This window comes from Perna viridis, chromosome 2 (genome assembly GCF_037379345.1).
Source record: "Perna viridis isolate PV_CMFRI_1.1 ecotype Kerala chromosome 2, ASM3737934v1, whole genome shotgun sequence".
Taxonomy (NCBI): Eukaryota; Metazoa; Mollusca; class Bivalvia; order Mytilida; family Mytilidae; genus Perna; species Perna viridis.
Genome location: NC_142446.1, coordinates 4,492,964 through 4,519,715, shown reverse-complemented (window position 1 = coordinate 4,519,715; position 26,752 = coordinate 4,492,964). Strand labels below are relative to the sequence as shown.

General features: G+C 34.0%; 2 protein-coding genes and 1 long non-coding RNA gene across 7 annotated transcripts in view; 2 read left to right on the top strand and 1 right to left on the bottom strand.

The window, feature by feature from the left end:
• Positions 1 to 5,836: 5,836 nt before the first annotated feature.
• On the top strand, positions 5,837 to 26,660 carry LOC148623361 (uncharacterized). Of its 4 annotated transcripts, none has more exons than XM_088565173.1 (4): positions 5,837 to 6,051; positions 12,417 to 12,521; positions 25,566 to 25,621; positions 25,931 to 26,654. In XM_088565173.1, the coding sequence occupies exons 1-3, from the start codon at positions 5,931 to 5,933 to the stop codon at positions 25,598 to 25,600; spliced, it is 261 nt and encodes an 86-aa protein (XP_088421299.1). In that variant the 5' UTR covers positions 5,837 to 5,930; the 3' UTR covers positions 25,601 to 25,621; positions 25,931 to 26,654. The 4 variants fall into 4 exon arrangements, with proteins under 4 accessions (XP_088421299.1, XP_088421300.1, XP_088421298.1 ...); XM_088565174.1 differs by having other exon boundaries at positions 26,205 to 26,641; XM_088565172.1 differs by having other exon boundaries at positions 25,566 to 26,660.
• The window catches only part of LOC148623360 (nephrocystin-1-like), a 50,224-nt gene continuing 42,341 nt past the window's right edge, over positions 18,870 to 26,752 (bottom strand). For both annotated transcript variants that reach the window (XM_088565168.1, XM_088565169.1), the window contains 3 exons: positions 24,445 to 24,561; positions 23,117 to 23,275; positions 18,870 to 19,668 (listed from right to left, as the gene is read on the bottom strand). In XM_088565168.1, the coding sequence (XP_088421294.1) occupies positions 19,651 to 19,668; positions 23,117 to 23,275; positions 24,445 to 24,561 (294 nt within the window). In that variant the 3' untranslated portion in view covers positions 18,870 to 19,650. The remainder of the gene's footprint in view (positions 19,669 to 23,116; positions 23,276 to 24,444; positions 24,562 to 26,752) is intronic.
• On the top strand, positions 23,416 to 24,679 carry LOC148623362 (uncharacterized). The gene is made up of 2 exons (XR_015919422.1): positions 23,416 to 23,718; positions 24,222 to 24,679. It is a non-coding gene; the product is annotated as an uncharacterized LOC148623362 (long non-coding RNA).

The following is a 26,752-nucleotide window of genomic DNA, read 5'->3' as shown; positions in this document are numbered from 1 at the left end:
CCAAGTGTGTTTATGTTATTACTTGGCGCCCACCGCCTTTTACTTTTGCGGTCGTACAATGCTATGTCACTATCGTCGTCGTCCTAAGATACTTGGTATTCAGTGGCGGATCTTGATAAAATTTTACAGATTTCCTGACCACAAAGGGAAAGTGGACCCAGCTTTTTTCAATAGGGGCTGGAAACAACTATTTCATCAAATTTAACTCGAATATAATCATATGGATCTCTACAGAATTGTACCACAAAAAGAAAGCTGGTGTTGTGACTTGAACTGTGTGGACATAGTTTTCTGGATGTAAATATGTACGACAGAAAAAAACAACAAAATTTATAATTGTCAGGAGTTATTGCTAAATGGCGGTAAATTTCGGCACTATTATGACGTCATTACGGTGAAATAGTGCCACAAATTACAATTTTCCCTTATATTTATGTATTTTTTTTTCTATGTTATGAACAACTTTCATGTTACTACAACAAAGTTGTTAATTTAGGCAATATTCATACCTTAATTCCCCTGTGAAAAAAAATTATTGCTAACATCTCAGAAACGATAAATGTAATGGTCCGTTCACATGGTCAAACATGCGCATTTAGTGCGAATATTGAAAGAATGCGCATTTTTTAATTCTTTAATAATTCGCACTCAAATGTCGTGTGGACGGACGATTTCAGCGAAATCGAATTCTTAAAACAAGTGCGCGATTTATTAATGCAAAAATACATCAAAAGATTAAAAAATAAATAAATAATATTAATACGTGAGGTTTTACTTGCTTGTGATTTCATCTTATATGTTCTTTTTGAATCTTCATTATAAAAGTAAAAAAGGAGACTCAGAGGGGCTTGTAGAAGCATATTTCAGAGAAAAAAAAAATCCGTATACTTCAATATGTATATATAGAAACGTCTAAGAATGTGACGACTCTATTCGCTACACTGCTCATTCGGATCAAATTAATACAGGGAAGATAATGTAAGCGTAGAAGGGTCCGAACAATTCCCAAGGATGATAGAACTGTCAAATTTTGCGATGCAAATGTTTGGTGGTTCCCTCCGCGGGACTCGAACTGCTGAGATCTATGGCAACACCGCCTGCACAATGTCCAGCGCCCTAGACCACTCGGCCAGCCAGGCTATATAAAAATATAGCTTTCGCTGGCTGGGTCATGCCCCCTCGTAGAATTAATCTAGGGCTGTAACTTGGTACACGATGTATGGTAGTGGTCTCAGTATCGTATTAATTTTCCCATAGACTTCTATAGTGAAGTGCATATTTTTAGGATTTTTAAAAAAATATGTAAATTGATTCAATAAAACTTTCACTTATGTAGCATTTCTAAGGACATGTGAAAAAATAATTTCCCGCAAAGAAAATAGGGTGAGTCCACGAAGATCGGACAGAAAAGTAGTCTCAAACTATCAATAGCCATTTTCCCTACTTTCACTTTCGTTTTGCACTCACCAAACCAACCTTTTCAGTGGAACATTTTTATGATATTATGTTAGATTTTCTTTTAAAAAAGTTCTTCATCTTACAGTGTGATGTTTGCTCTATCTTATAAGTCATTGTTCATATCTTTTGACAAAATATTAGTTTGTAGAGAGGCAAAAAGAAAATGCACTATATTTTTATAGCATCCATGTTTTGACGTACACCTGCTCAGGGATATGCAATACGATACTGGTACCTAGTGCGGGACAGTTCATTTAGGTGTTATTATGTAGGATAGATAATCAAATCCATACATCGTGTACTAAGTTACAGCCCTAGATTAATCCTACGAGGAGGAATGACCCGGCCAGCGAAAGCTATATTTTTTATACAGCCTAGCTGGCCGAGTGGTCTAGGACGCTAGACTTTGTTCAGGCGGTGTTGCCATAGATGTCACAGCGGTATGAATTCGATTCTCTATCCTGCATAATAACATCTAAATGAACTGTCCCGTACTACCATACATCGTGTACTAAGTTACAGCCCTAGATTAATCCTACGAGGAGGAATGACCCGGTCAGCGAAAGCTATATTATATATACCCTAGCTGGTCTAGGGCGCTGGACTTTGTACAGGCCATAGATGTCACAGCGGTACGAGTTCGAGTCCCGCGGAGGGAACGACCAAAAATTTGCATCGCAAAATTGACAGTTCTAACATCGTTGGGAATTTTTCAGACCTTTCTATACGTTTACATATCTTCCCTGTATCAATTTGATCCGATGGAGCAGTGTAGCGAATAGAGTCGTCACATTCTGAGACGATTATATATATTATGCAGTAAAACCCATGAAACTAAATGGCGCCGTCACATCTCTTTGTGAATCCAATGCGAATAACTCAAAGAGAATTCAAATGCGCACTGATTGCTGCACATTCAAAATACGAGTAAACGTCATCAAAATCTTGAATACTTAACCGTTGGATTATTACACTGGAAGAATATGTGAAATTCATCTCTCACCCCTTCTTTACGAAGCATTCATATTCTTTGACTCCATGGGGCTTCAGACCACCTCCTAGTTTCTATTGGTAGTTTTAAGTTGGAACATCTTAATTTGTCAAATGAATACGTTTTGCTGGGGACAATCTGAGAAGATATGGTTCAATTCTGAATTCATGTTTAAAAGTGGAATAGAATTCACCACGAGATGTGTTGTCCGTTTGTGAAAACCAAGATTGATAGAATTCTTCACATATTGTCTGTTTAACTGCGACCCTAAGCCAGTTAATGTTTACTTTAACGTATTCGTTCCATATGTAACTAAGACCCGTATCATCCAAAATAAATTTAGCATAGTTAACCCACCTAAGTTTGGTTGGATTATTGTCATGCAATTTTATCATAAGTCGAAGCATTAGATTTTACAGTTTTTGTTCTTTTTGCATAGTTCTTGCCCAAAAGCTAACAATTCTTACTTTAACAAATATTTCATGTGGAATTCTACCCAACTCTCTATAAACCATAAAATTTGGAGTGCTGCTTCTCAGCTTAAGGATATTTTTACAAAATTTAAGATGCACCTTTTCAATGTTTTGCTTATTTTCAAAACCACAGACCTCAGAGTATTGGTGATATCAAAGTATCAAATAACTCCAACTGTAAATCTATTGGCAGTGGATTGTTTCTTAGTTTCCCAAAGAGAGCAAAAAGAGCTTTTTGGGATTGATCTATTAGACGCTTTCTTGCAAAAGTGAAACTGCCGTTGTAATTGAAAACCGTGCCTAGATATGTATACGACTCTATTATTTATATATTTTTGTTATATATTTGAAATTGAAAATGCTGTTTACACTTTCTTTTACTGAAGACAACAACTTTTGTCTTTTCAGTATTAACTTGTAACTTCCATTTTTTTACAGTAATTAGCAAACACGTCGAATGCTTTTTGCATAGCTTTCTTTGTTTCTGACATTATAATTGTATCATCTGTATAAAGCATCACAAATATTTTGACATATACATCAAACATTTCTGAGCATGAACTTTCTATCAAATCTAGATATTGTACTTCATTGTCTTGCAAAAGATTTCTAGATCATTCAAAAAAAAATTGAGAACAAAAAAGGTGACAAGTTTTCTCCTTGTCGTACACCAACTCCACAGTAAAAAAATGCAGAGAGTTTACCTTGATGCCTAATACAAGACTTAATATTCTGATCCATACTGAAAATAACTGAAAATATTCCCCCTGTTACATTGTTTTTTTTTAACTTATAGCCACAGACCATCTCTCCAAACTGTGTCAAATGCTTTTTTAAAGTCAACAAATGTGCAAAAGAGTTTTTTACCTTTTGAAAAATACACAGCTAAAAGGGAGTGTAACACAAAAATGTTGTCAACAGTAGAATAATCCTTTCGAAATCCAGTCTGTGATTCAGATAAGAGCTCAATCTCATCAGAAAACTTAGTAAGTCTTTCATTCAAAATGGATGAGAAAGTTTTCCCTAAGCACGAATTTAGCGTAATTCCTCTATAGTTATTTGGATCAGATACCAAACCTTTGTTCTTATAAATAGGTACAATAATTCCCTGTGACCAAAGTTCTGGTACAATACCTGTATCGAGTACTAAATTAAAAATCTTTTAGTATACAGGTATTAGCTCCAAAACAGTGTTTTAGAGATATTCATTAAGAATATCATCAATTCCAAAGACTTTAACATTTTTTAGATTTCTAATATTTTTAACTATTTCGTCCTCAATGATTGGACCATTAAGTAATTCGTTCAAGTCACTTGGTAAGTTGTTAACAAAATTTTCAAAATCAAAAGTTTCTTTTTCATCTATGTTTTCTTTCTCATTTAGTTCTATGAAAAAAATCGTACAATGTACCTACAGAAATATCACTTTCGTCTTTTTCTTTTTTGTCTATGCTGTTTAATATTTTCCAAAAATCCTTTGGGTCGGAATTGTTTGCTTTTCGAAAATTATTTCCAATTTTATTCTGAAAAGTATCATACGCTTTTTCCATTTCACCTTTATATTCTTTACTTGTCTTTTTCATTAGTTTTCTGTTTTCCATTTTTTTAAAGAAACTATATCACTTCCTGGCTTTGTGGAATTTCTTCCTACTCTCTTTACATTTATCATCAAGGTTGATTTTTGTCCTTATCTTTCTGGATTGTTTTACTTCTATTTTTACCAAAAGTGTGTACAGCTAAAGTCTGAAAATAATTACTTATTCTTCCAACTATGTTATTCATTTTACTATGATTTACAGAATTCTTCCCAACTGATTCTAAATTGTCAAGCTCTACTTTTAATTCATCTAACATGCCTTCGTGATCATTCCTTAAGTTATTAACAACACTTTCTTTTTGCTTTTCACTTCTTTTCGTTCCATTTGACAATCCTTTCATTTTCGCGATTACAATCACTTTTATCAATTTTATAAACGGTTGAGCGTTGAATTTCAACATGTAAAAGACAGTGTACATTTGAAATTAATGAGTTAAAATCGTCTACCCTGAATTCTGTAATAAATGGTAGAGTACCTGACGATGACAATAGATAATCAATTACACTAGTATCGTTACATGTTCTTTTCCCAATACCTTTATCTTTGCATAATCTGCCATTACATATATAAACGTTATTTCTTTGGCAGAACTGAATTAACTTGTGACCATAATTATCTACATTACAGCAACACTCACTACTTCTTCGAAGTGATATTTTGTATAAGGAACGATTTTCATAATCATACATATAAGACATAACATCAACATCACAATCCAAATTTACTATATCAACAGTATTTTCATCTGGAGTAATGTTATCTTTCAATATGCCGGTTTTTGCGTTGAAATCCCCCAATATCAAACAATTCAGATCGTTTCTATTTTTCAAATGTATCATCTCTGCTTCAATATCATCGAAAGAGTCTTTACAGACGTATTTTGAGTTTTCAGGGTTTGTTGTGTTGTCTGTTAATTGCTTCCTAATTGAGTAGAAAGTAAACTCATTTGTGTATACGAAAAGTTTTTTTTTTTAATCATTGGCAGAAACTCTATTTTTATACTGGTACACACTCCCCGGTATACACTAAACATTAATATTCTATCCGAAATTAAAGCCATACATTCGGTTTTAATAATTTCGAATTTGACAAATTCTTTGATCTGTAGGTAGTTAATGGGTGTATATATATTCACTTTGTTGTGATAGACAAGAAGATAAACAAAGAGCTATCCAATGGTAGTTGGGAGAAACGCAGTGCGTATCTCGTCATCTTACTTCAAATACGCCGAATTTATAGACTGTTACTGATTTGTACCGACCCTTAACCATGACTAATCACAAAAATCTAATATATAAGTCAAATTTAAAGTTAAGATAGTGACATACCACCAAATTTACCAATCCTCAGTGGTTTTATAGTAAACAAGACATTTATTTGATATTGTCGATATATTTCAATTAACAGTACATGCTCGGCTTGTTACGACCTCTCCACAAACCTTCCGTTTCTCAGTACGGAGACAATGCACCTATGGATAATTTCTTCTTTTTACTAATCATCACCGCTTTTCTCAATTTTTCTAGTCAAGGTAAGCACATCCGATATTTTTACTTTGTTAATATGTCTGTAAATACTTCCTTAGTTCTCAAATATATTCTCGGTAATTTCAGGGTCTGACATCTCAGATTTCTGATTGGTAGACTAGTAAGACCATTGGCTAATTTACAATTCAATTATATTTTCCTAACACATATATGATGGTGGTTTAACGGTAACATTGACCTGGATACTTTTTAGCATTGAAATTTCATTTTAAAAATATCCAGCGTCCTGTGTGCTCCAAGGAGAACGAATCTAAATTTGCATCTGTCATTTTAATTATTTATGTCATGCTTATTTTGTACTTTACAACACGTTTAAGGAGAAATACAGTCTTCATGGCTGCGTAGGTTAATGTTTCAATGTCGAATCGACTTCACCAAAAGGTCACTGCTAAGAAGTATGAATGGGCCTTCTTTTTGAGCTCTTACCTAAATTCAGATAATCCCACTTTAAGTGAATCCCTGTTTACTTGATCGTTTATATACGTTGATTACATTAATGTATGGTTTGTAAAGAGTCAATGGTACTTAAAACAATCACCAAATGCGTTTTTTTTTTGCAAGTTACAGTTAAATTAGTGATTGGACCGACCATAGAACTTACATGGTTTATTCTGCTTTCCTTATTCGTAAGGACACTAGACCTGACCTCCCTTTAATTCAGCTGCACTTTCTTCCTTTTTTCTCTCGTTTTTTTTTTAAATAAATTGTATATTGCGTATGTTAATCGTATAGTCCCTTACTCTATTTGACGGCAGATCACTGGGACCATTTATACCAATATTCAACTTTAGTTTAGCTGTGACTTTCAAATATTCGTATGAGTTACTAGTAGGGCTGCATAAGCAAATGCACTGTAACTAATACTATGTTCAATACATGTGCCATTGACATGTGTATACCACAATTGATATCTTTAGTTTAACATATTTGTATAATTGAATCTCTTAAAGAGGAATGAATGAATGAATGAATGCTATTACAGAACCCATGTCATTTCTCAGTCGTTTGAATGTCGAAGTAAAAAAAAACATTCCATATAGAAATCCTTCAAATACCTTCTAAGTGAATACAGCTTTTTTAAATGAAATGAAGAGATTTCTTTCGTTTATGACTGAAATTGATAGGATCAAATTGACGTTTAATCGCAAAAATGATTGGTGACGTCATAAAAAGTCAATCACTATCGGACATCAATCATTGGTTTTCCTGATGGTAAATGTCAGTAACTTGAGACGGAGGTATATTAATACATAGATCATACATGTGGTACCACTGACAATACTTCCGTCACCTGCACTATGAGTAATATACGGAACTTCTTGATTTCTTGATTTGTGCCCTTCAAGGCTATAACATAATCTGATATCATGTGGAACTCTACCTTAAGTTTGCAAGACATCTTAGTTCTAACTGAATTTTTTTACATTTTTAATCAGAATACAACGTTCGTCAAGTGCTATCACTGGCGGAGGACGTAATCATATCTTATTTCATAATACGAGTGAAAAATACTTGAAATTTATTTTTTCTCGAGGTTTTTCTTAAAGAATTTTTATTATTTAGATTTCGGTGCTTTAATTTAGACAATATCATTGTAAGGCGCGTCTGGCAGAAGAGCCCAATATATTCTGAAGTTTACTAATTGTTCAAACTCTCGGTCATTTAAGTCATCACCACCACTGAAGCAACTAATTGCCTGTTCAAATGACATTTTGACCTCAATAGAAAATAGGATACTATTGGAACATTAAGTGATACCCCGCCACGTAATGATGAAAAAAGGGGGATGGCAAAATGTTCTAAATGATCGAACTCGAAAAGACCGTCGGACGGACGAACGTGCAACTTTTCGGAGGATATCACACAAAACCTCGCCACTTCGTGTGGCGGTATATTAAAATGGATGATTGTCAACATAAAAAAAGTTTCCACTTTCATTAAAATTCATCCTTTTGTAACTTGAACCATTTTGTTATGTATTGATTGGCATACTATGGAGTTTATTATGAAAAAAAAAAAGAACAAATATGGTGAATAGCAACAAATTCACAAGTGTATAACCTTAATTCATATACCACCAGAGATCACCAAAAGGTTGAAAGATTTCTAATACAAATAATCGTTAAGCAAATTCGCTTCATTTTTAATCATAGCCGGGTTTCATTACTACTGAAGAAGAACCTGCTCAATTCGAACACATGATTTCTATAGTATCCCGTCTAATCTAAACACATGAATAGTCTAGCATCCACTCATATCTTAACACCCGAGCAGTCTAGTATCCCGCCTAATATTAACACCTAAGTCGTCTAGTATCCAGTCGAATCTGAAAACTCGAGTAGTTTAGTATCCTGCCTATATTAACACATGAGTCGTTGAGTATTCCGTTTAAAATTAACACATAAGTAGTCTAGTATCCCGTCTAATATTAAAACGTGAGTCGTTAAGTATTCTGTCTAATATTAACACCTGAGTTGTTAAGTATTCTGTCTAATATTAACACATAAGTAGTCTAGTATCCTGTCCAATATTAACACCAAAGTCGTTAAGTATTCTGTCTAATATTAACACCTGAGTCGTTAAGTATTCTGTCTAATATTAACACATAAGTAGTCTAGTATCCCGTCTAATATTAAAACGTGAGTCGTTAAGTATTCTGTCTAATATTAACACCTGAGTTGTTAAGTATTCTGTCTAATATTAACACATAAGTAGTCTAGTATCCTGTCCAATATTAACACCAAAGTCGTTAAGTATTCTGTCTAATATTAACACCTGAGTCGTTAAGTATCCTGTCTAATATTAACACCTGAGTCGTTAAGTATCTTGTCTAATATTAACACATAAGTAGTCTAGTATCCTGTCCAATATTAACACCTAAGTCGTTAAGTATTCTGTCTAATATTAACACCTGAGTAGTTAAGTATTCTGTCTAATATTAACACCTGAGTCGTTAAGTATCTTGTCTAATATTAACGCCTGAGTCGTTAAGTATCTTGTCTAATATTAACATATAAGTAGTCTAGTATCCTGTCCAATATTAACACCTAAGTCGTTAAGTATTCTGCCTAATATTAACACCTGAGTTGTTAAGTATTCTGTCTAATATTAACACATAAGTAGTCTAGTATCCTGTCCAATATTAACACCTAAGTCGTTAAGTATTCTGTCTAATATTAACACCTGAGTTGTTAAGTATTCTGTCTAATATTAACACATAAGTAGTCTAGTATCCTGTCCAATATTAACACCTGAGTCGTTAAGTATTCTGTCTAATATTAACACCTGAGTCGTTAAGTATCCTGTCTAATATTAACACCTGAGTAGTTAAATATTGTGTCTAATATTAACACCTGAGTAGTTAAGTATCCTGTCTAATATTAACACCTGAGTAGTTAAATATTCTGTCTAATATTAACACCTGAGTAGTTAAGTATCCTGTCTAATATTAACACCTGAGTAGTTAAATATTCTGTCTAATATTAACACCTGAGTCGTTAAGTATCCTGTCTAATATCAACACATGAGTAGTTAAATATTCTGTCTAATATTAACACCTGAGTCGTTAAGTATTCTGTCTAATATTAACACCTGAGTAGTTAAGTATCCTGTCTAATATTAACACCTAAGTCGTCTAGTATCCAGTCGAATCTGAAAACTCGAGTAGTTTAGTATCCTGTCTATATTAACACATGAGTAGTCTACTATCATGTCTAATCTGAACACCCGAGTAGTTTAGTATCCTGTCTTATCTGAGCGCTTGAGTAGTCTCTAGTATTCTATCTAATATGATAACGTGAGTATTCTAGTTCAATGTCTTAATCATATCATCATCGTAATTTAATTTTCTTTCCACATGTTTTGTTTTAGGTACGTTTGTTAGTTTGTTGGTGTTAAAAATAGTTTAGTCGTTCCTCTGCTCATTTTATACGACCACAAAACAGAGGAGCCAAGAATGGGCTGTGTCCAGACTATAACTTGATTACTAGTAAACATATCACTTTGAAATTGTACCACAAGGTGTAAGGCTGGGAATAATTTTTGCGAGTATGACTTGAACCAAATAGGAATTATGGACTAAAAAGAAACTGAACAATTACTTGAGTAAAAATAAACGGTTCTCATTTCAATTGTAATGCAAGGTGTCGTGCCATGAAAGGTAGACTAATATTGTTTATTTTGATTCTTTACTTGAGCCGAGTAAGCGTTATAAAGGGACAAGAAACAAGCATTTTTTCTGACTTCCGGATGCTAACTTGAGTGAAAAAGAATAGATTTCTATAAAATTGCACAAAAAGTTGTGCCATACCACCAAAGGTTGGTTGCAATTTATCTTATAGGTATCTGGAACCATTCGGAATTACGGACCAAAAATGGCTACTTAAATTCTAATCAAATTCGTATCCTGTGTCAATTGTTTAATTGCACAAATTCATGTCAGCTCATTTCACAAAAAAAGAAAAAAAAATAAATAAAAAAAAAAAAAAAAAATAGAACGTGTCAAAATGCTGATCATTTATCAGGTACAAAGTGAAATCGTTTTGTTTAATTAAATATGTCATATTTCTGATATTTTAAGACAATAACTTTACACTAGAGGACAAAGTGCCTGTCATAATAAATCTTTGATAAATAAAAAGTGAAAGTGTAAGGGAAAGCTTTCTTATACGAAGGTAATAGTGCGGTAACCGAGTATATTATGGTATTTTTTCCCATGAACCCAAACGGTGCGGGAACAGAGTATGTAATGGTATCTTTTCGCATGAACCCTAACAGTGTGGTAACCGAGTATGTAATGGCATATTTTCCCATGTACCCTAAGGGTACAGGAACAGAGTATGTAATGGTATTTTTCCCACGAACCCTAACGGTGCGGGAATAGTGTATATAATGGCATCTTTTCCCATGAACCCTACAGTGCGGGAACAGAATATGTCATGGCATCTTTTTCCCATGAACTCTAACGGTGCGGATCAGAGTATGTAATGGCATCTTTTCCCATGAACTCTAACGGTGCGGATCAGAGTATGTAATGGCATCTTTTCCCATGAACCCTAACAGTGCGGTAACCGAGTATGTAATGGTATCTTTCCCATGAACCCTAGCGGTGCGGTAACCGAGTATGTAATGGTATCTTTCCCATGAACCCTAACGGTGCGGTAACCGAGTATGTAATGGTATCTTTCCCATGAACCCTAGCGGTGCGGTAACCGAGTATGTAATGGTATCTTTCCCATGAACCCTAACGGTGCGGTAACCGAGTATGTAAGATTTTTGTTTTGTAGATTATAAGAACGATCCCCATCTGAGTTAGGACTATTTCGCCCTTTGTTTTCTAACACGTTAGGACAACAATGAAACATACAACACATTCAATGTTACAGGTCAACATAAAATAGACAGTGATTCGTTCAACCATCGAAAAAAAAAAATTTTAAAAAATGAAATCGTGACATGATGCGACTATCAGCATGCTATAGAATATAGGGCGAACGAAATGTTGCCTTATGCATTTTCTGAAAATGGTATCTTGAAAGAAAAGACGCATTACTCTAAATGATTTGCAAATTGTAACAATTTTAATTTGTTTGTAAAGGTTTCAGTTTGGTGATATTGTCAAAAAAGTAGTATTTTTTTGTTCACGATCCTTTACTTGCTTACTTTACTTATAAGCTGCAATATTGATCTGTTCACGATAATTTCTTTCGCTCGGCAGTGTGACAGGGGTACATAATATACAATGGGAATCCCACTTTATTTCACGCCATGCATTTCATGAAAGGCGACTAAATAGTGCTCAGAACCATGACCGAGGACTTGGGCGCTCTATCCAGAGAGCAACTGGGTGTGTGTCCCAGGTGGTGGAATGGGGTACCCCTGGCATGCTACATGCTGGGGTTGTAATGTCATAATATGGAAAACCTGACCGCATACCATAGTTGTGCAACTTGTTGGTAAAGATGCCGCGTTCCCCGCATGTTAAACAACTCTGGCGTGGTATTCGATAGGAGTAGGAATATTTTCGCTCCACCGCAGGAGGCTAAACTGTCCTACCCTACCCTACTCCATATTTCCAGTGGCAGTCAAAATTTGTCGACCCTATTATCATCGTGTCCCATCCCATTTCATCATCATCATCATCATCATCTTCAATATTCATCATCATCTCATTTTCAATTTTTCATCCATTTCATGTTCATGGCCCGGATATAGCTAAATATAACTGCCTGGGCGTTTAACACAAATCAACAAATCAATCAACCAATTTCAATTCTTAGTTACATTCAGGTAATTATTACTTTCCTTTTTTTCTTTTTTATTTCTAATTATGACAATCCATTCACTTCAGGTCCCGTGGTTCAGAGATGTCCACCATGTGTAGTGCTTTGTAATGACAGTTTTATAAACACAAGATTACAACAATGCAGATCGTGCCAGTGCGAGCCAATCAGACGTGAGTTTTTATATGACTGCAAAAAAATGCGATTGGTGTAATGCTATCGATTAACGGAAACCCATAGGGGACTTAAAAAAATTATATCATTATCTCGATATAATTAAATCGTTATCTCAATATATTTATATCATTATCACAATGTATTTGGTTCGTTATCTCAATATAATGATTTCGTTATGTGGATATAATTAATTCATTATCTCGACATAATTATATCGTTACATCAAAATATATTGAGAGAACGATTTAACTATACCGAAATAACGATATAAATATCGAGATAACGATATAATTTTATTTATTTAGGTCCCCTATGGGCTTTCGTATCGATCCGTGTCGTCGTTGTTAGACAGTTGGTTTCGTGCGATAGGTTGAAAATAGTTGGTTGATCTTTATAATTTCAAAATAAGGCTCCAAACCACAGAAGGTAGGTTGGTATGTCTCAACCGTTTTGGAATTAACTAGGGACCAAAAGGGACAAAAACAAGCATTTGATAAAATTTAATTATATAGCATATGTGTATGTTTATGAAATTGCTCCACAATATTCGATACAACAAAGTCATGCTTGGATTGATTGACTTGGACTGTGTAGGTATGGCGGTGGAAAAGGGATACAAACAGCCCTTTTCCTTATGCCCAGACGATAACTTAACTAAAAGTTATTGAACCTTTTTAAAAATGCAAGGCGCTATACCACCAAAGGAAGGGTTGGTTCAATTTTGGGGTCTATGACTTAAACCAAGTGGGAATAAGGGGACAAACAGGGACTAGAATCAAGGGTTTTCGAAAGAGGACTGTGATTGATTTTTGGGGGTTTTGACTTGAACCAATCAAGAATTAGAGGCCACATAGGGACCAGAAACAATTTATTTTCTGATTTCTGGAAGATAATTTGAGTAAAAGTGAATGGATCTCTTTGAAAAAAGCGTTCATAGTGTACTAAAATGAGCTTTATTACCTTTCGTACCTTCGTATGTGGAATGATTTTAATTATTATATTGTTGAGCAGATCCGATTTAAGTGAACAGTCCTACATCTAAGAATGCTGTTTTTTTTTATTATAGTCAAGAATTGAAAGTTTGTCTGGGTGTTTAAGGATGTAAAAGATCCTCATTAGTAATATAGAACAGTAAACCTACCGTAAAAAAGAATACGTGGAAGCTCACTAAGTACGATCTTTACAGCAAAAACAAACCGAACCCGAACTAACAAAAACATTCCCTTCCAATGTAAGGCAGTCTAATTAAAATTATACTTCACAATTTTTTTATTCTTTCTGTTTGCAAACCCTCGGGAAAACAAATAAAAATCGGAGGGACCAATTTTAATTAGACTGCATGTAAGGTTTTCTGATATTTCTTTTTATTAAGGGATAAAACAACTCCATATCAAACATACTTACAGTTAAAAGTGGTTTGTCCCAGTAACAGAAGGTTTGAAAAAAAAAGAGTGTCCGAAGTACCTGTGGTCTCAATGAAGTTGTAGAATGTACGCTAAGGTATGATTATCAGTCTTATTAATTTGTTTCTATTTTTTATAGATATTCCCAAACTAGTCCCTGTGATGTTTTGTCCATTCAAGTTATGCAGCAATAATTGTGGATTTATGGGATATAAACTAGACAGTATGGGTTGCAAATCGTGCGAATGTCAGGAAATTTAACATTCTTGTTTCATATTATTGTTAGTTGTTACATTTGTATTAAATTGTTTTTATATTTGACATTTCCTTGTTATATAAATGTGGCTACATAGGTATATACACATATAACAAATTGACACCGCTCTTCCTTTTTGTGGTATGGCATAAATATGGCTACATAGGTATATACACATATAATAAATCGATACCGCTCTTCCTTTGGTGGTATGGCATAAATATGGCAACATAGGTATATACCCATATAATAAATCGATACCGCTCTTCCTTTTTGTGGTATGGCATAAATATGGTTACATAGGTATATACACATATAATAAATCGATACCGCTCTTCCTTTGGTGGTATGGCACCTTCTAATACAATTTCAAAGAGATCAAATCACTAATAGTTATGTTATTGTCTGAAAATTCATATTTCTGAACCCTCATTTTTTGCCGCTAATTTCTGAAAAATTCAACACCCAAAATTAAATCCAAATTTGGCAATTGTGATTTAGAATATTATGGAACAATAACATAGACATTACTATGCTTTTACTGAAGTTATATGGTTAAATTCTATGAAATGCTTGTTTTGTGTCCTTTTTGGTCCCTAATTTTAAAACTTCTGGGACCAAAATCAATACAAACCTTCCAATTGTGGTTTGGAAGCTTGTTAAAAAAATTTATGAAGATCAACCAATACTCAAATTATCGTATGAAAACCAGGTGTCTACGGACGACGACGACGACTACAGCATCATACCATTTTTTGTTGTGGTCGTATCAAAAGTGCTTTTTCCTCTATATAAGGCATATACCATTCAGAACTATGATTTTTTTTATTTTATCAAATATCAAAATTATTCTGGTTTGTTTTTCCCACTCCAGCCTAAAATAGTTGGGCTTTCCAAATCATATTAACAACCCCACCGGGATGGAAAATTTCAGCTCAAGACCACCCATGGGTCTTCAATGAACGACGAGGAAACCCTCACATCACAGGGCAGGCTGCACCTGGCCCCAAAACAACATTATACACAAGTACAGCAAAATAGTTAACGTTGTAGATCCCAACAACATAAAAAAACTGAAAGTGAAAATGAAACGTGACATACAGACGCCAGAAATTCTTGACAGGCGCAATCAATGCGGCGAGGTTAAAGTTAAAGTACTTTGACGTGATCACAACCTTCCCCTTTTAAAATCTGGTCACTGTGGAAAAATATAACATAATTGAACAGACCTAAAAATCAATTCAAAACTTTAAAAAGTCTGATTCCCTTGTTGAAACAGAATGCACAAATAAAGACTACTAGCAGTTAACTGACATGCCAGCTCTGGACCAGATTAAGCCTTCAAAAGTTATACAATATACTTCATCGTAAGTAATATCGATCCCAATTCTTCCTATACGAGTTTGAGAACTAATGTACACCACAGGCACAACCCTTGTAATGCCAGTGTCTATTAGCGAATCAATGTTGACACAAAAAATGCTATCTTTAACAATTTGACAATATCGTAACTATATCCCTTATGAATGAGTCTTCTCAACGGTTTTGTAAACTTTTTAGGTGAGTATTGAACTTTCTGTGCTTTGCTAAAATATTACCATAAACTATAGGGTTGGGAGATAACCAAGCGTATTAGTCATTACATCTGTATTTGAGAATGAGTACCTTGTAACCGTTGAAAAAAATGTAAATGTTTTTAACGAGTTTGTGATAATAAATTTCTCGGTTATATAAAAATTTCTTTCGTTAAAATTTCAAAACATTGTCACAATACGAACACATCGAACAAATTGTGATATATAAAAACCATATGATGGTGACAAGGGGACGTCACAATAAAAAAAAACCTGATAGTTAACAATTCTTTAGAAACAGAAGTCGGTCGTTTTAATAAGACACCAAATGACAGACGCCTCTGCAAATATTGTAAAACAGAAGTTGAAAATGAAAATCATTTTATTCTGAAATGTCCTCAATATGATACACTTAGATGAGGAACTTTTTGTAACATTTATGTAACAGTTACTGCAGATCTAAAACACCAGGGAACTGCTTAATCTGAATAACCATACTACTACTAAATCAATTGAAAATTTATAAAAGAAGCAAATGATATTAGAAAAAAATGACAGGACAGTACAGGCATTTTAAAGCTTTTAATTATGTTTGAAACTTTCATGCAATGACTTTTGTATTCTTATATTACCAATTGTGTTTACTTGAATGTGTTTTATATCTTCTATGTATTGTATGTTTCTTTGTTTATGATATACGCCAGAGTATGGCAACATCATCAATAAAGAACTTGAAGATTTCGAAATTACTAGTGCACATGTAGCACTAGTAATTTCAAAGCTACACACAAAATGTAATAAGTAAACTTATTTACATAGAAAATTGTGGAAAGAACAGTAGTAGTCATTTGTGATTAAAACTTTGTACATAAGATAAATAATGGTCAGATGAGGGTAAAGAGAACAGCATGTGAAGGCTGTTCTCTGAACATGTCTGGGCAACTGCAATAGGTAAAAGGTTCTGCTGAGTGATAGTGTATGGGAAAAATTAAAACCTTAAGAAATGAAAGAGAGAGAGTTATGTTTTCTGGTTCTTGGGTCTGATGGAATAAGCATTGTGGTGAATGGTATAGCAAAAAGTTGATGTGTGATATTATACATCATTCCAATGTGAGTGTGCATTCTCGTAGTTTTGGTCAGGATACACTACTAGTGTTGATGTTTCAAACATACCTAGCAGCCCTCCTCTAAACCATTTCTATCTTTGAAAAAGAATCTTGGGTCTTTGTGCTTGGTATACTTGGCTTTTTGTGTGATGGTTGGATGTTTTCAAGTTCCTTTTGTGAAATCCAAGTGTTTTTTTAGCTTTTGAAATGAAGACATCAGTGTTCTTGTCCCATTTTAAGTTGGATTGAAGAGTGACACCTAGGTATTTTGCAGATGAGATAACTTCTAAGGTTATGGAGAATACAACTACATTTTATGTTGGATGGCTTCAAATGGACTCAAATGTAAAACCTTTAATTAGGATTTATCTCCCTTTGTTGGCATCCAACAGTATTTATATTCCTCCATGCACATCTACACATGATACCCAACCTTCTTATAAAACATTAAAATTCCTTGAGCAGGTTAGAAGGAGTTGTGCTTCCAATGTTTCAACATGGAAAGCCATTAATGGATTATCTCCCTTTGGATTCATCAAAGAGTAATAACTAGTATATTACTTCATGCACATCTAGATATTATACCCACTTCCTATAAAATTTCATCAAAATCCCTTGAGCGGTTTAGGAAGAGTTACAATGTTTTAACATATAAAACCCCTAATTTGGATTATCTACCCTTTGTCCTCCAACAGTAATTATGTTCCTTCAAGCACATCTACATACGGTGCCCAACCTTCCTATAAAATTTTATGAAAATCCCTTCAGTGGTTAAGGAGGAGTTGCCCTTACCAGGTAGTAGCATGTACTACTGTTTATTTGGATTATCTCCCTTTAGAGTTCTATTCCTGCATGCACATCTACATATAATACCCAACCTACCTATAAAATAACATCAAAATCTCTTGAGGGGTTTAGGAGAAGTGAGGCTTATGAAGTTGTAACATGTAAAACCCCAAATTTGGACTATCTCCCTTAGGAGTCAGCCAACAGTATTTATATTCCTTCATGAACATCTATGATACTCAACCTTCCTATAAAATTTAATCAAAATCCCTTAAAAAGTTTAGTAGGAGTTGTGCTTAAAAGGAATGTGGACAGATGGACAGACAGATGGTTGGAAAAACAGGTTGATTCCTATACACCCACTTTTTTTGTGAGGGCATAAAAACTGAAATCCAGTCTAAGGTTTTGCCAGAGATTCCATAATAATCTAGTTTGTAGATAAGATGCTGATTAGAAACTTTGTCAAAAGCTTTAGTGAAATCCATGATGATTAAATCAGTTAGTGTTATTCTGGTGTTCTTGATTAAATGAAGGAAGTTGAGTTACTGATGAGTGACTGTGAAGAAAACCATGTCAGAGATCATAAAGATCCAGATGTTTCATTATAAGTGAGGTGATCTTGCAGTAGATGCAAGTTAATGAAATTGGCCTGTAATTTACTAATTTATATTTATCTCACTTTTGTAGACACGAGTGACATTTGCATGTTTTCAGTCGCTAGGTGTTTCTTCAGATGCATGTGACTTCTTAAAGAGGAGACAAAGAATAGGTGTGATTTTCAGAAGTCTACCACTTGTGTTATCTGGGGTTGTTGCTTTATGAGGATTGATTTTATTAAGTACTTTCTTGATACTAGGTATTGTGATATTTAAATTTTTGAATATTTAAATCCCCATTTATCAAAGGACCATTTGATAAGAAATGCAAAATTTTGTTTTATGAGATTATGTGGAAGTGTAGTGCATAGGGTAGAAGACTTTGAATAGATTTGAAAGATCCAATATAGGCATTAAATCTATCAAGCACTTCATGTTAAGATAAATTAAGCATCTTCATTTTACATAACAAAACCAGCAGATTAGTCTTCAGGTATTTATCTTCATTGACCCATCAAATGTGGAATGTTTCAGGGCCTGTACTACTACAATATCATAGCAGTATCTTTATGGGGATACAACATTCAAGATGAAACAATAATTTACTACAATTTAAACAACAGTTCAGTTAAAAATACACTTTTATTTACAATTAAATATACTTAACTGTACAAATAATTGATCCAGTGACTTCTTCTTGGATTAAAGTATTTAACAAGACATTAAAAACTGCGTCATGACAGAAGTATTTAAATGGAATAGCAAAAAGAAGGACTACCATAGAAATGGAATAGCAAAAAGAAGGACTACCATAGAAATCTAACTGTCCTAAAAAAAGGACTACCATAGAAATCTAACTGTCCTAAAATATTGATCAAAATCTAATATTTTTTTAAGACCTGAAAAAAAAATCCCATTCTCTCAAGCATGAAAATTCCAGCTCCCCAAACTCTAACTCTCAGAAATGGTTGGTGCCTTATATAGTTACATACAGTATTTGTTTTATTATTAGGACTTGATCATGACCAACAAATAATCTTGAGGGCTCCTTGTCTCTAAGTCACAATAATTATTAACATTTCATTCTGTTTCAATTACACTAACAAAAAAAACCTGAAGTCTATTTCTAGGCCTAGTACGCTGTAACTTAGACTTTTGCATATTTCAATCACTAATTAGAATTTAGCTTTTAGTTTTTAGTTTGGTGAATGTTTCTCATATTTTAAGTATTTAGTAAAACATTGTTCTCCAACATGATAACAACACAGAATGATCACATGTTTGAACCTATTCTCTACCAACGCATTATGGAATGGTTATCCATACTTGTAGAATGAGAGAGAACAGTGCTGCCTACTACTGACAAGTCTATCACAGATAATTGGTACCAGCTAGTAAATGCCACTAGCTCTGAACTGTCACCTGAAAAGAAAAAAGAAATAATTAACTTCATTTCAAATACATATCTTTTTATATGGCACATTGGATAAGTTCGATTTTAAATATGTAAAATTTACAAAAGCTGCAGAAATTCGTTTATAGTAAAATTAATGCTTTAAAGTAGTAACCAAATAAAAAAAATCAAGAGTAAATGAGTGTACTGGAATCAAACAGATATCCAGTAAAAAACAAAGGGATGTATGACTGTGTGTAGACAGTCTAGATAAGTGACAGTGAGTACAATCTAGACAGGTGACAGTGAGAAGACTATCTAGACAGATGACATTGAATAGACAGACTGGACAGGTGACAGTGAGTACAGTCTAGAAATTGACAATTTTGAAATGTCCTCAATATGATACACTTAGAGGAGGAACTTTTTGTAACATTTTTAAAACAGTTACTGCAGATCCAAAACTCACCAGGGAACTGCCTAATCCAAATAACCCTACTACTACCAAATCACTTTGAAAATTTATAAAAGAAGCAAATGATATTAGAAAAAAAATGACAGGACAGTACAGGCATTTTAAAGCTTTTAATTATGTTTGAAACTTTCATGCAATGACTTTTGTATTCTTATATTACCAACTGTGTTTACTTGAATGTGTTTTATATCTTCTATGTATTGTATGTTTGTTTGTTTATGATATACGCCAGAATATGGCAATTTGAATTTGAAATTTGAAATTAATGCTACAAAGTAGTAACTAAATAAAAAAAATCAGGAGCAAATGAGTGTACTGGAATCAAACAGATATCCAGTAAAAAAAACAAACAGATGTATGACTGTGTGTAGATAGTCAAGATAGGTCACAGTGAGAACAATCTAGACAGGTGAGAATAAGAAGACTGTCTAGACAGATGACAGTGAGTAGACAGTCTAGACAGGTGACAGTGAGTACAGTCTAGACATGTGACAGTGAGCAGACAGTCTAGACAGGTGACAGTGGAAAGAGAGTCTAGACAATTGACAGTGACCACAGTCTAGACAGGTGTCAGTGAGTAGTCTAGACAGATGACAGTTAGCAGTCTAGACAGGTAACAGTGAGTACAGTCTAGACTGGTGACAGTGAGTAGACAGTCTAGACAGGTAACAGTGAGCAGTGTGGACAATAGACAGTGAGTAGACAGTCTAGATAGTTGTCAGTGATTACAGTCTAGACAGGTGACAGTGAGAAGAGTCTATACAGGTGACAGTGAGTACAGTCTAGACCGATGGCAGTGAGTACAGTCTAGATATGTGACAGTGAGTAAACAATCTAGACAGGTGACTGTGAGTAAACAGTTTAGACAGGTACAGTAAGTATAGTGTAGACAGTGACAGTGGATAGACAGTCTACACAGGTGACAAGTAGTAGAAGCACTCTACAGATAACAGACAACGGATAGTCTAGGCAGGTATCAGTTAGTGGGCAGTATAAACAGGTACCAGTGAGTGGTCAGTCAATACAGGTACCAGTTTGTGGACAGTTACCTGTCAGTGTCTCACAAAGATTTGTCAGTTCATTATCTAGACAGGTGTCAGTCAGTGGTCAGTCTAGACAGATACCAGTCAGTTGGTAGTCTAGTCATGAACAATCTGAGGAATTTTTTACCTTGGATGTGTAATAAAGGCTTCTTGCCAAAATTTATTCTACTGATTCATTCAGCTGAAATACAAAAGTATGCATTGAGGTGAACCTCAGTGGCTGCTCTGGCTTCCAAAATTCTGTCACCAGAAAAATTACCAGCTGGCACATTTTTTCATCAATTTTCATAAATTAGGGCCAAAATTGGCCAAAACAACCACTGACCATTGTTTGTGTGTCTTTATAATTCTCCCTTGTTCTCTTATACTCCTCCTTTATATCTGAATATAATGACTTAATGCCTTCAATATTTCCTTAATTAGGTTTTTGGAAATCCCCATTCTATTTGTTTACTGATTTTCTGCCAAAAAAAAACCACATAGTAAAAGTATAAACAAATGTCATCCATATTCTTTTATCAATTCTTGCATTTCAAAGGTGTTTTAGATACTTCAAAATGGGGTAATCATTGTTAACTTGATTTAATTTATTCCGTTACAAGGTAAATCTGTTTCTGAAAGAGTAATCAAGGGGACCAAGGTTATAGTGGTAATCAAAAGAATGTAATCCAGGGACAAAGACCAGACATGGAAAACAGACATACACAACAAAGAACATTAAGTAACTAAAATCATACATACAAAGTAACAAAAGTAAATGAGCAACTCCAACTCCACTAAAGACTGGGAGCATGGACAAGGTGCACCGGTAGGGTAAACATCCTCTGCTTTTCTAGAAACACCCACTGAGTTGCTCATAAAAAGTCAAGTCCGGGGTAGACAAACGAGGAAAGGAAAACTATGACCCGTTGAATAAATCAGTTTTCATGGTGCTGATGGATACACCATAACGATCCACGAGTTCATGATGCCGACCATAAAACTTCTGTAGTGATGACTTCAATCTTGTAGCAACATAACCCTGTTCCAGAAGCCTATTTGTTAGAGTTCTAGCGCAATATAAAAAGTCTACATAGTTTCGGCAAGCTCTGGCATAACATATGAGTTGTGATATGAACACTCCATATGCAAGAGCCGAAGAGATGTTGCCACAGATGAAAGGGAAGTTGACAATTCTGAATGAAAAGTCATCACGTTTGTCGTAAAGTTTGGTCAATAGTTTTCCTTTACCATCTAAGTGTAGGTCAAGATATGAGGCTGACTTTTGAATGTATGATATGGTTTAACAGGGTTGTGAAGCTTGTATGTAGCCACATGCACAGGGCCATAATTGTGCTTACCTTTGACCAGATGACGACAGTTTTATTTGGCTCAATAATATATTTACATCTGATTGACACCTCCTATAAGGATATTGTGTGTCACGGTCACCTGATCTTAATACCTTTGATTGGCTTCAGTCGTTAATTGGTTACGTTCAATTAACTCTGTACACATGTCAACACAATTGTTTAATTGAAGACGATTACAAATGCAACTTTCTGTCAATTTTAATATACAAAACCAAGGAGTCAAGAAAATCACCAACTGGTTATTTTTGTCGCCAGATCAAATAAAAAATTGCAAATTGCAACATGGCGAAGCCCTGCATGATCCCTGGATTTCAACAGTGAAGCATAGTTATGGGGAAACAACCCCTGAAATATAATTATGACTAGAGGAACAAACATGTAGGTGGTCTGACACAAGAATGGCTCAACATTGTTCTGTTGGATATGACATAGATAATTTGGAACTTTTAATACAGGCACAGGCACAGAGAAGTCTTGCATATACCCAATGGTTAAAACATATCCCATAATATTAAACATGTCAATGCATAATAAACAAATCGTTATTTAAGTACAAATAGCTCATAAGCAAAGCCAAAAATCATATAAGAAAACAAACAATACTTACAACCATTGGATCATTTTGACAATAAGGACCAATGACATTGAAGGCAACCTCATTCATATCAAATGGTTGGTACTGTACATCAGATGACAATAACATAGCCAGCATTCCTCTCCTTTCTAATTTCTGCTTCTCAAACTTGTTAATCTCATCTTGTCTCCTCTATAATAAGATAATGAATTTAACAATTGCAAATCTGCTTTAATTAGCTTATTACTAGTAATACAAAAGGTCATGACTGCATAAATATGTATCTAACCATGAGTACAAAAGTGTGACAATCAATAAGAACAAGCATCAGCGACGTCCTTCATGATGATTCTCTGTCAAAACATGAATGGCTCAAAATCTTTCTGTCAGAAATGAGGTATGCAGTAATAGGATGTGACTGCTTGAACTTTTAATGCAGACACACATCATGTGTTGTTGAAAGTGTCACATATTCCTGTTGGCCAAGACATCAGCAACATAACAGTGCATTATCAATTAAGTTAAATGTTATTTGAGTACAAATAGCTCCATCCCTCATAGGCAAAGCATAAAATTACATTAACTGGCTATGAACACGTAATGGATGACATTTAATGGCATCTGACCATGAACACGTAAGTATATAATTTTCATCTTTTGAAAATGACCGATATACTCTGGACTGCTTGATCAGATAATTCTTTACCAGTTAAGAATTTTGTGAAGTAACTTTTAGAGTTTGTTCACATATTTTCACAGTTTCACAGTTGTGTATTCAGATTAGGATAAAGTACTGAAGAATAATTTTATATAATATTGTCATATTCATTCATAAATGGATAGCAGCACAGATCTATTATCTTCGATTGCCGGTTTGAATGACAGCTTTCGTTATCAAGATATGTGATTGCAGTTTACCCAAAATTATGAAGGAATGTATCAATATATTGTAAAATCATTTGACAAAAGGCCCAAAGTTCAGGTGAGAAAAACAATGGGTTTAAAGTTCAAAGGTCTACAAAACAAATGTCGGACCATGAATTTTTGACTAGATTTAAATATATCTTAATTAAATAAACAATTCAGTGTATCTGTAAAACCTGATAAAGACACTTTGATCTAATTAAATGCATTGTAGATGAACATTTTTCTTGAAAAATCCTGACATAAGTCAAAGTGGAGGATAAGTCGAAACTAACAACTTGCTGAAACAGACAGTCCAAAAAGTATGGTAGAAGTAAGAGAATACAGAGACAATAAATGTTACTGACATTCAATGAACCTCAAGCTGCCAAACATGTGGTTAACATTCAATTGAAGGAATTCTTATCTGGTTTTCTGAATAGTCAAAGTATATATACCTGTTGTTGTTTAAAATCTCCTGCCTGCCATTTTGGAAGGTTAGAAAGGTATAAAACAGGGTATACACTATTTTGGAATACCAGTTGAAATTCTGTCTTCATATATTCAATGTCTCTCTAGAAATATATCGTACAAATTGAACACATAATGGCTATTAAAAGACTTGTCAGAAATATTTTTGGTTAAAATAACATGCAATTATGATATAATTGGAATAAATAATAAACAAGGTTTGTATTATGTTATTCACTTTACAATGATTACCAACAAAACAACTCATAATCTTCTTTAAATAACATAAGTCATTAATGTCATGAAAAAATTGTTCAGAATTCTGGGTCTGAGATAAAAGAGCAAATACCACACATGGTTATCTAACAGATTGTATAACAGGGAAATGTAACAAAATTATATTTCTATTACTTTGAAATAGAGCAACTAATGGGTGATGGGGATGTAGCTATGTTAATTAAAGCTTATAACTTAACATAGATCAAGGTAAATACTAGGTATGATAAACATTCATAAAATGGGCAGAATTGTTGTCAAGGTAATTAGGAATGATAAACATTAACAAAATAGAGAGAATTGTTGTCAAGGTAAACAGCAGAAATGATAAACATTCATAAGATGGGGAGAACTGTTTTCAAGATAAACACAAGAAATGATAAACATGGTGATAAATTTTGTCAAGATAAACACTAGTGCTTAAAGTGGAAAGTGACCGTGAAACATGAAATACTTAGGATCATTGTGCACTATTTTGTTCTACATTGTTGGGTGATTGACAAGATCATGGGCAACTATTAGAACTTATCAATGATAGTGTTGTTGAAAAATGGCTGGAGTTTTTCTGTCATAAAACTCTCCCCCTCCAAAAACCATACCCAAAACTAGTGGCTCTAGAGAGCCTGAATGGCTCACCTGGAGAACTTGAAATTATGTGGTCATATCATTTTATTATTTAAAGCTTAAATAGCCCCTTGTGGCCATCTTGTTTAATCAAGCAGAACCAAAAAATTACCCAATGTTTAAGTTGTCTCTTTTTATTATTTCAAAGTTTGGTCAGTACTGCAAAAAAACAAAGATATCAATTAAAAGTTATTTTTATCTATTACAGTTTTCAAGCGCTTCACCACGCACAGCACGATGTGACTGAAACATGTTAAACTTGGGGTAGGTGAGAACACAACATAAGTTTTTGACACACTTAAACATAGAGGCTTACAGTTTATTATGACTTTAAAGACTTTTGCATGCCATATCATATGGTTCATTTCATCAACTGGAAGTTTCTTTCCATCTATAAACAGTTTTCAAATTAAAATATAAAAACCACAAAAATCATTTTTTTACCCTCCAAGGGCAGTAACTTTAATAAGGAGTTTTCATAAAACTTTAACCTAACACAGATTTTAGCAGAGCTCTTCAATCTGAAGAAGAAATGTCACATTTATTTTCCAGTATCTCTTATAATTTTTGTAGAAATTGGTGGTTACCCTGAGAGCCCTTTTTTGGGCTTGATCTAGTTAATTACTGTGAAAATGCTATTGTTTGTTGGATACTACTTTTCATGGTTTTTGTGGGTAGGCTTAACTACAAAATTTGGTTCCAAATGATAAGGGGAATCTCATTGATGTGTATACTGAAAACCTCAAAACCATGAATTCAAGAATCCACGAACTTGTGTTTCTTCCCTAATCCACAAAAATTGGTATCCATGAAATAAAGTACTTTCACAGTGTCACCATTTTCAAAGGACATACCCTAATGATGCTGGTGACCAGATTTGGTGGTAATCCAAAGATCATTTTCAAAAGAGGAGAAAAAAATGAAAATAAATGGCAGACGATGACAACAAGAAAAGACAATGACAGATGCAACGTAATGACAATAGCTGACATGGATTTTCAATCAAGATGAGCTAAAAATCCCTGTCCTATTTCAACTTCAGTGGCAGAAAAATCAAATATTGTCCACACCTCACTAAGGCATATATATGATGATATAAACCTCAAGAATGACCCATGATGTGCACATGGACATCCAATTGAAGATAACATTCATTTCTTCCTACAATGAAATCAATATGATGTATGTAGACAAATTGAAAAGCATAGAATATTAGAGTCTTGGCTTTATTTTTTAAAGAACATCATAATATAATTTGGGGAATGATCACAAATTTAAAACTGCACCAAAGTAGATTGATCACAAAAAGTGTGAAGACAGCAAAAACATGCTGGTTTATAATTTGGTGATGTTTGCACATGGAAGAGAACATAAATAACGTTACTATAAGTTGTG

Coding starts and splice junctions, on each gene's coding strand:
- LOC148623361 (XM_088565171.1), top strand. CDS start 5,931: ATGCTCGGCTTGTTACGACCTCTCCACAAACCTTCCGTTTCTCAGTAC. Junction 6,052..12,416: donor TCTCAATTTTTCTAGTCAAG/GTAAGCACATCC, acceptor CATTCACTTCAG/GTCCCGTGGTTCAGAGATGT. Junction 12,522..14,067: donor CCAGTGCGAGCCAATCAGAC/GTGAGTTTTTAT, acceptor TATTTTTTATAG/ATATTCCCAAACTAGTCCCT.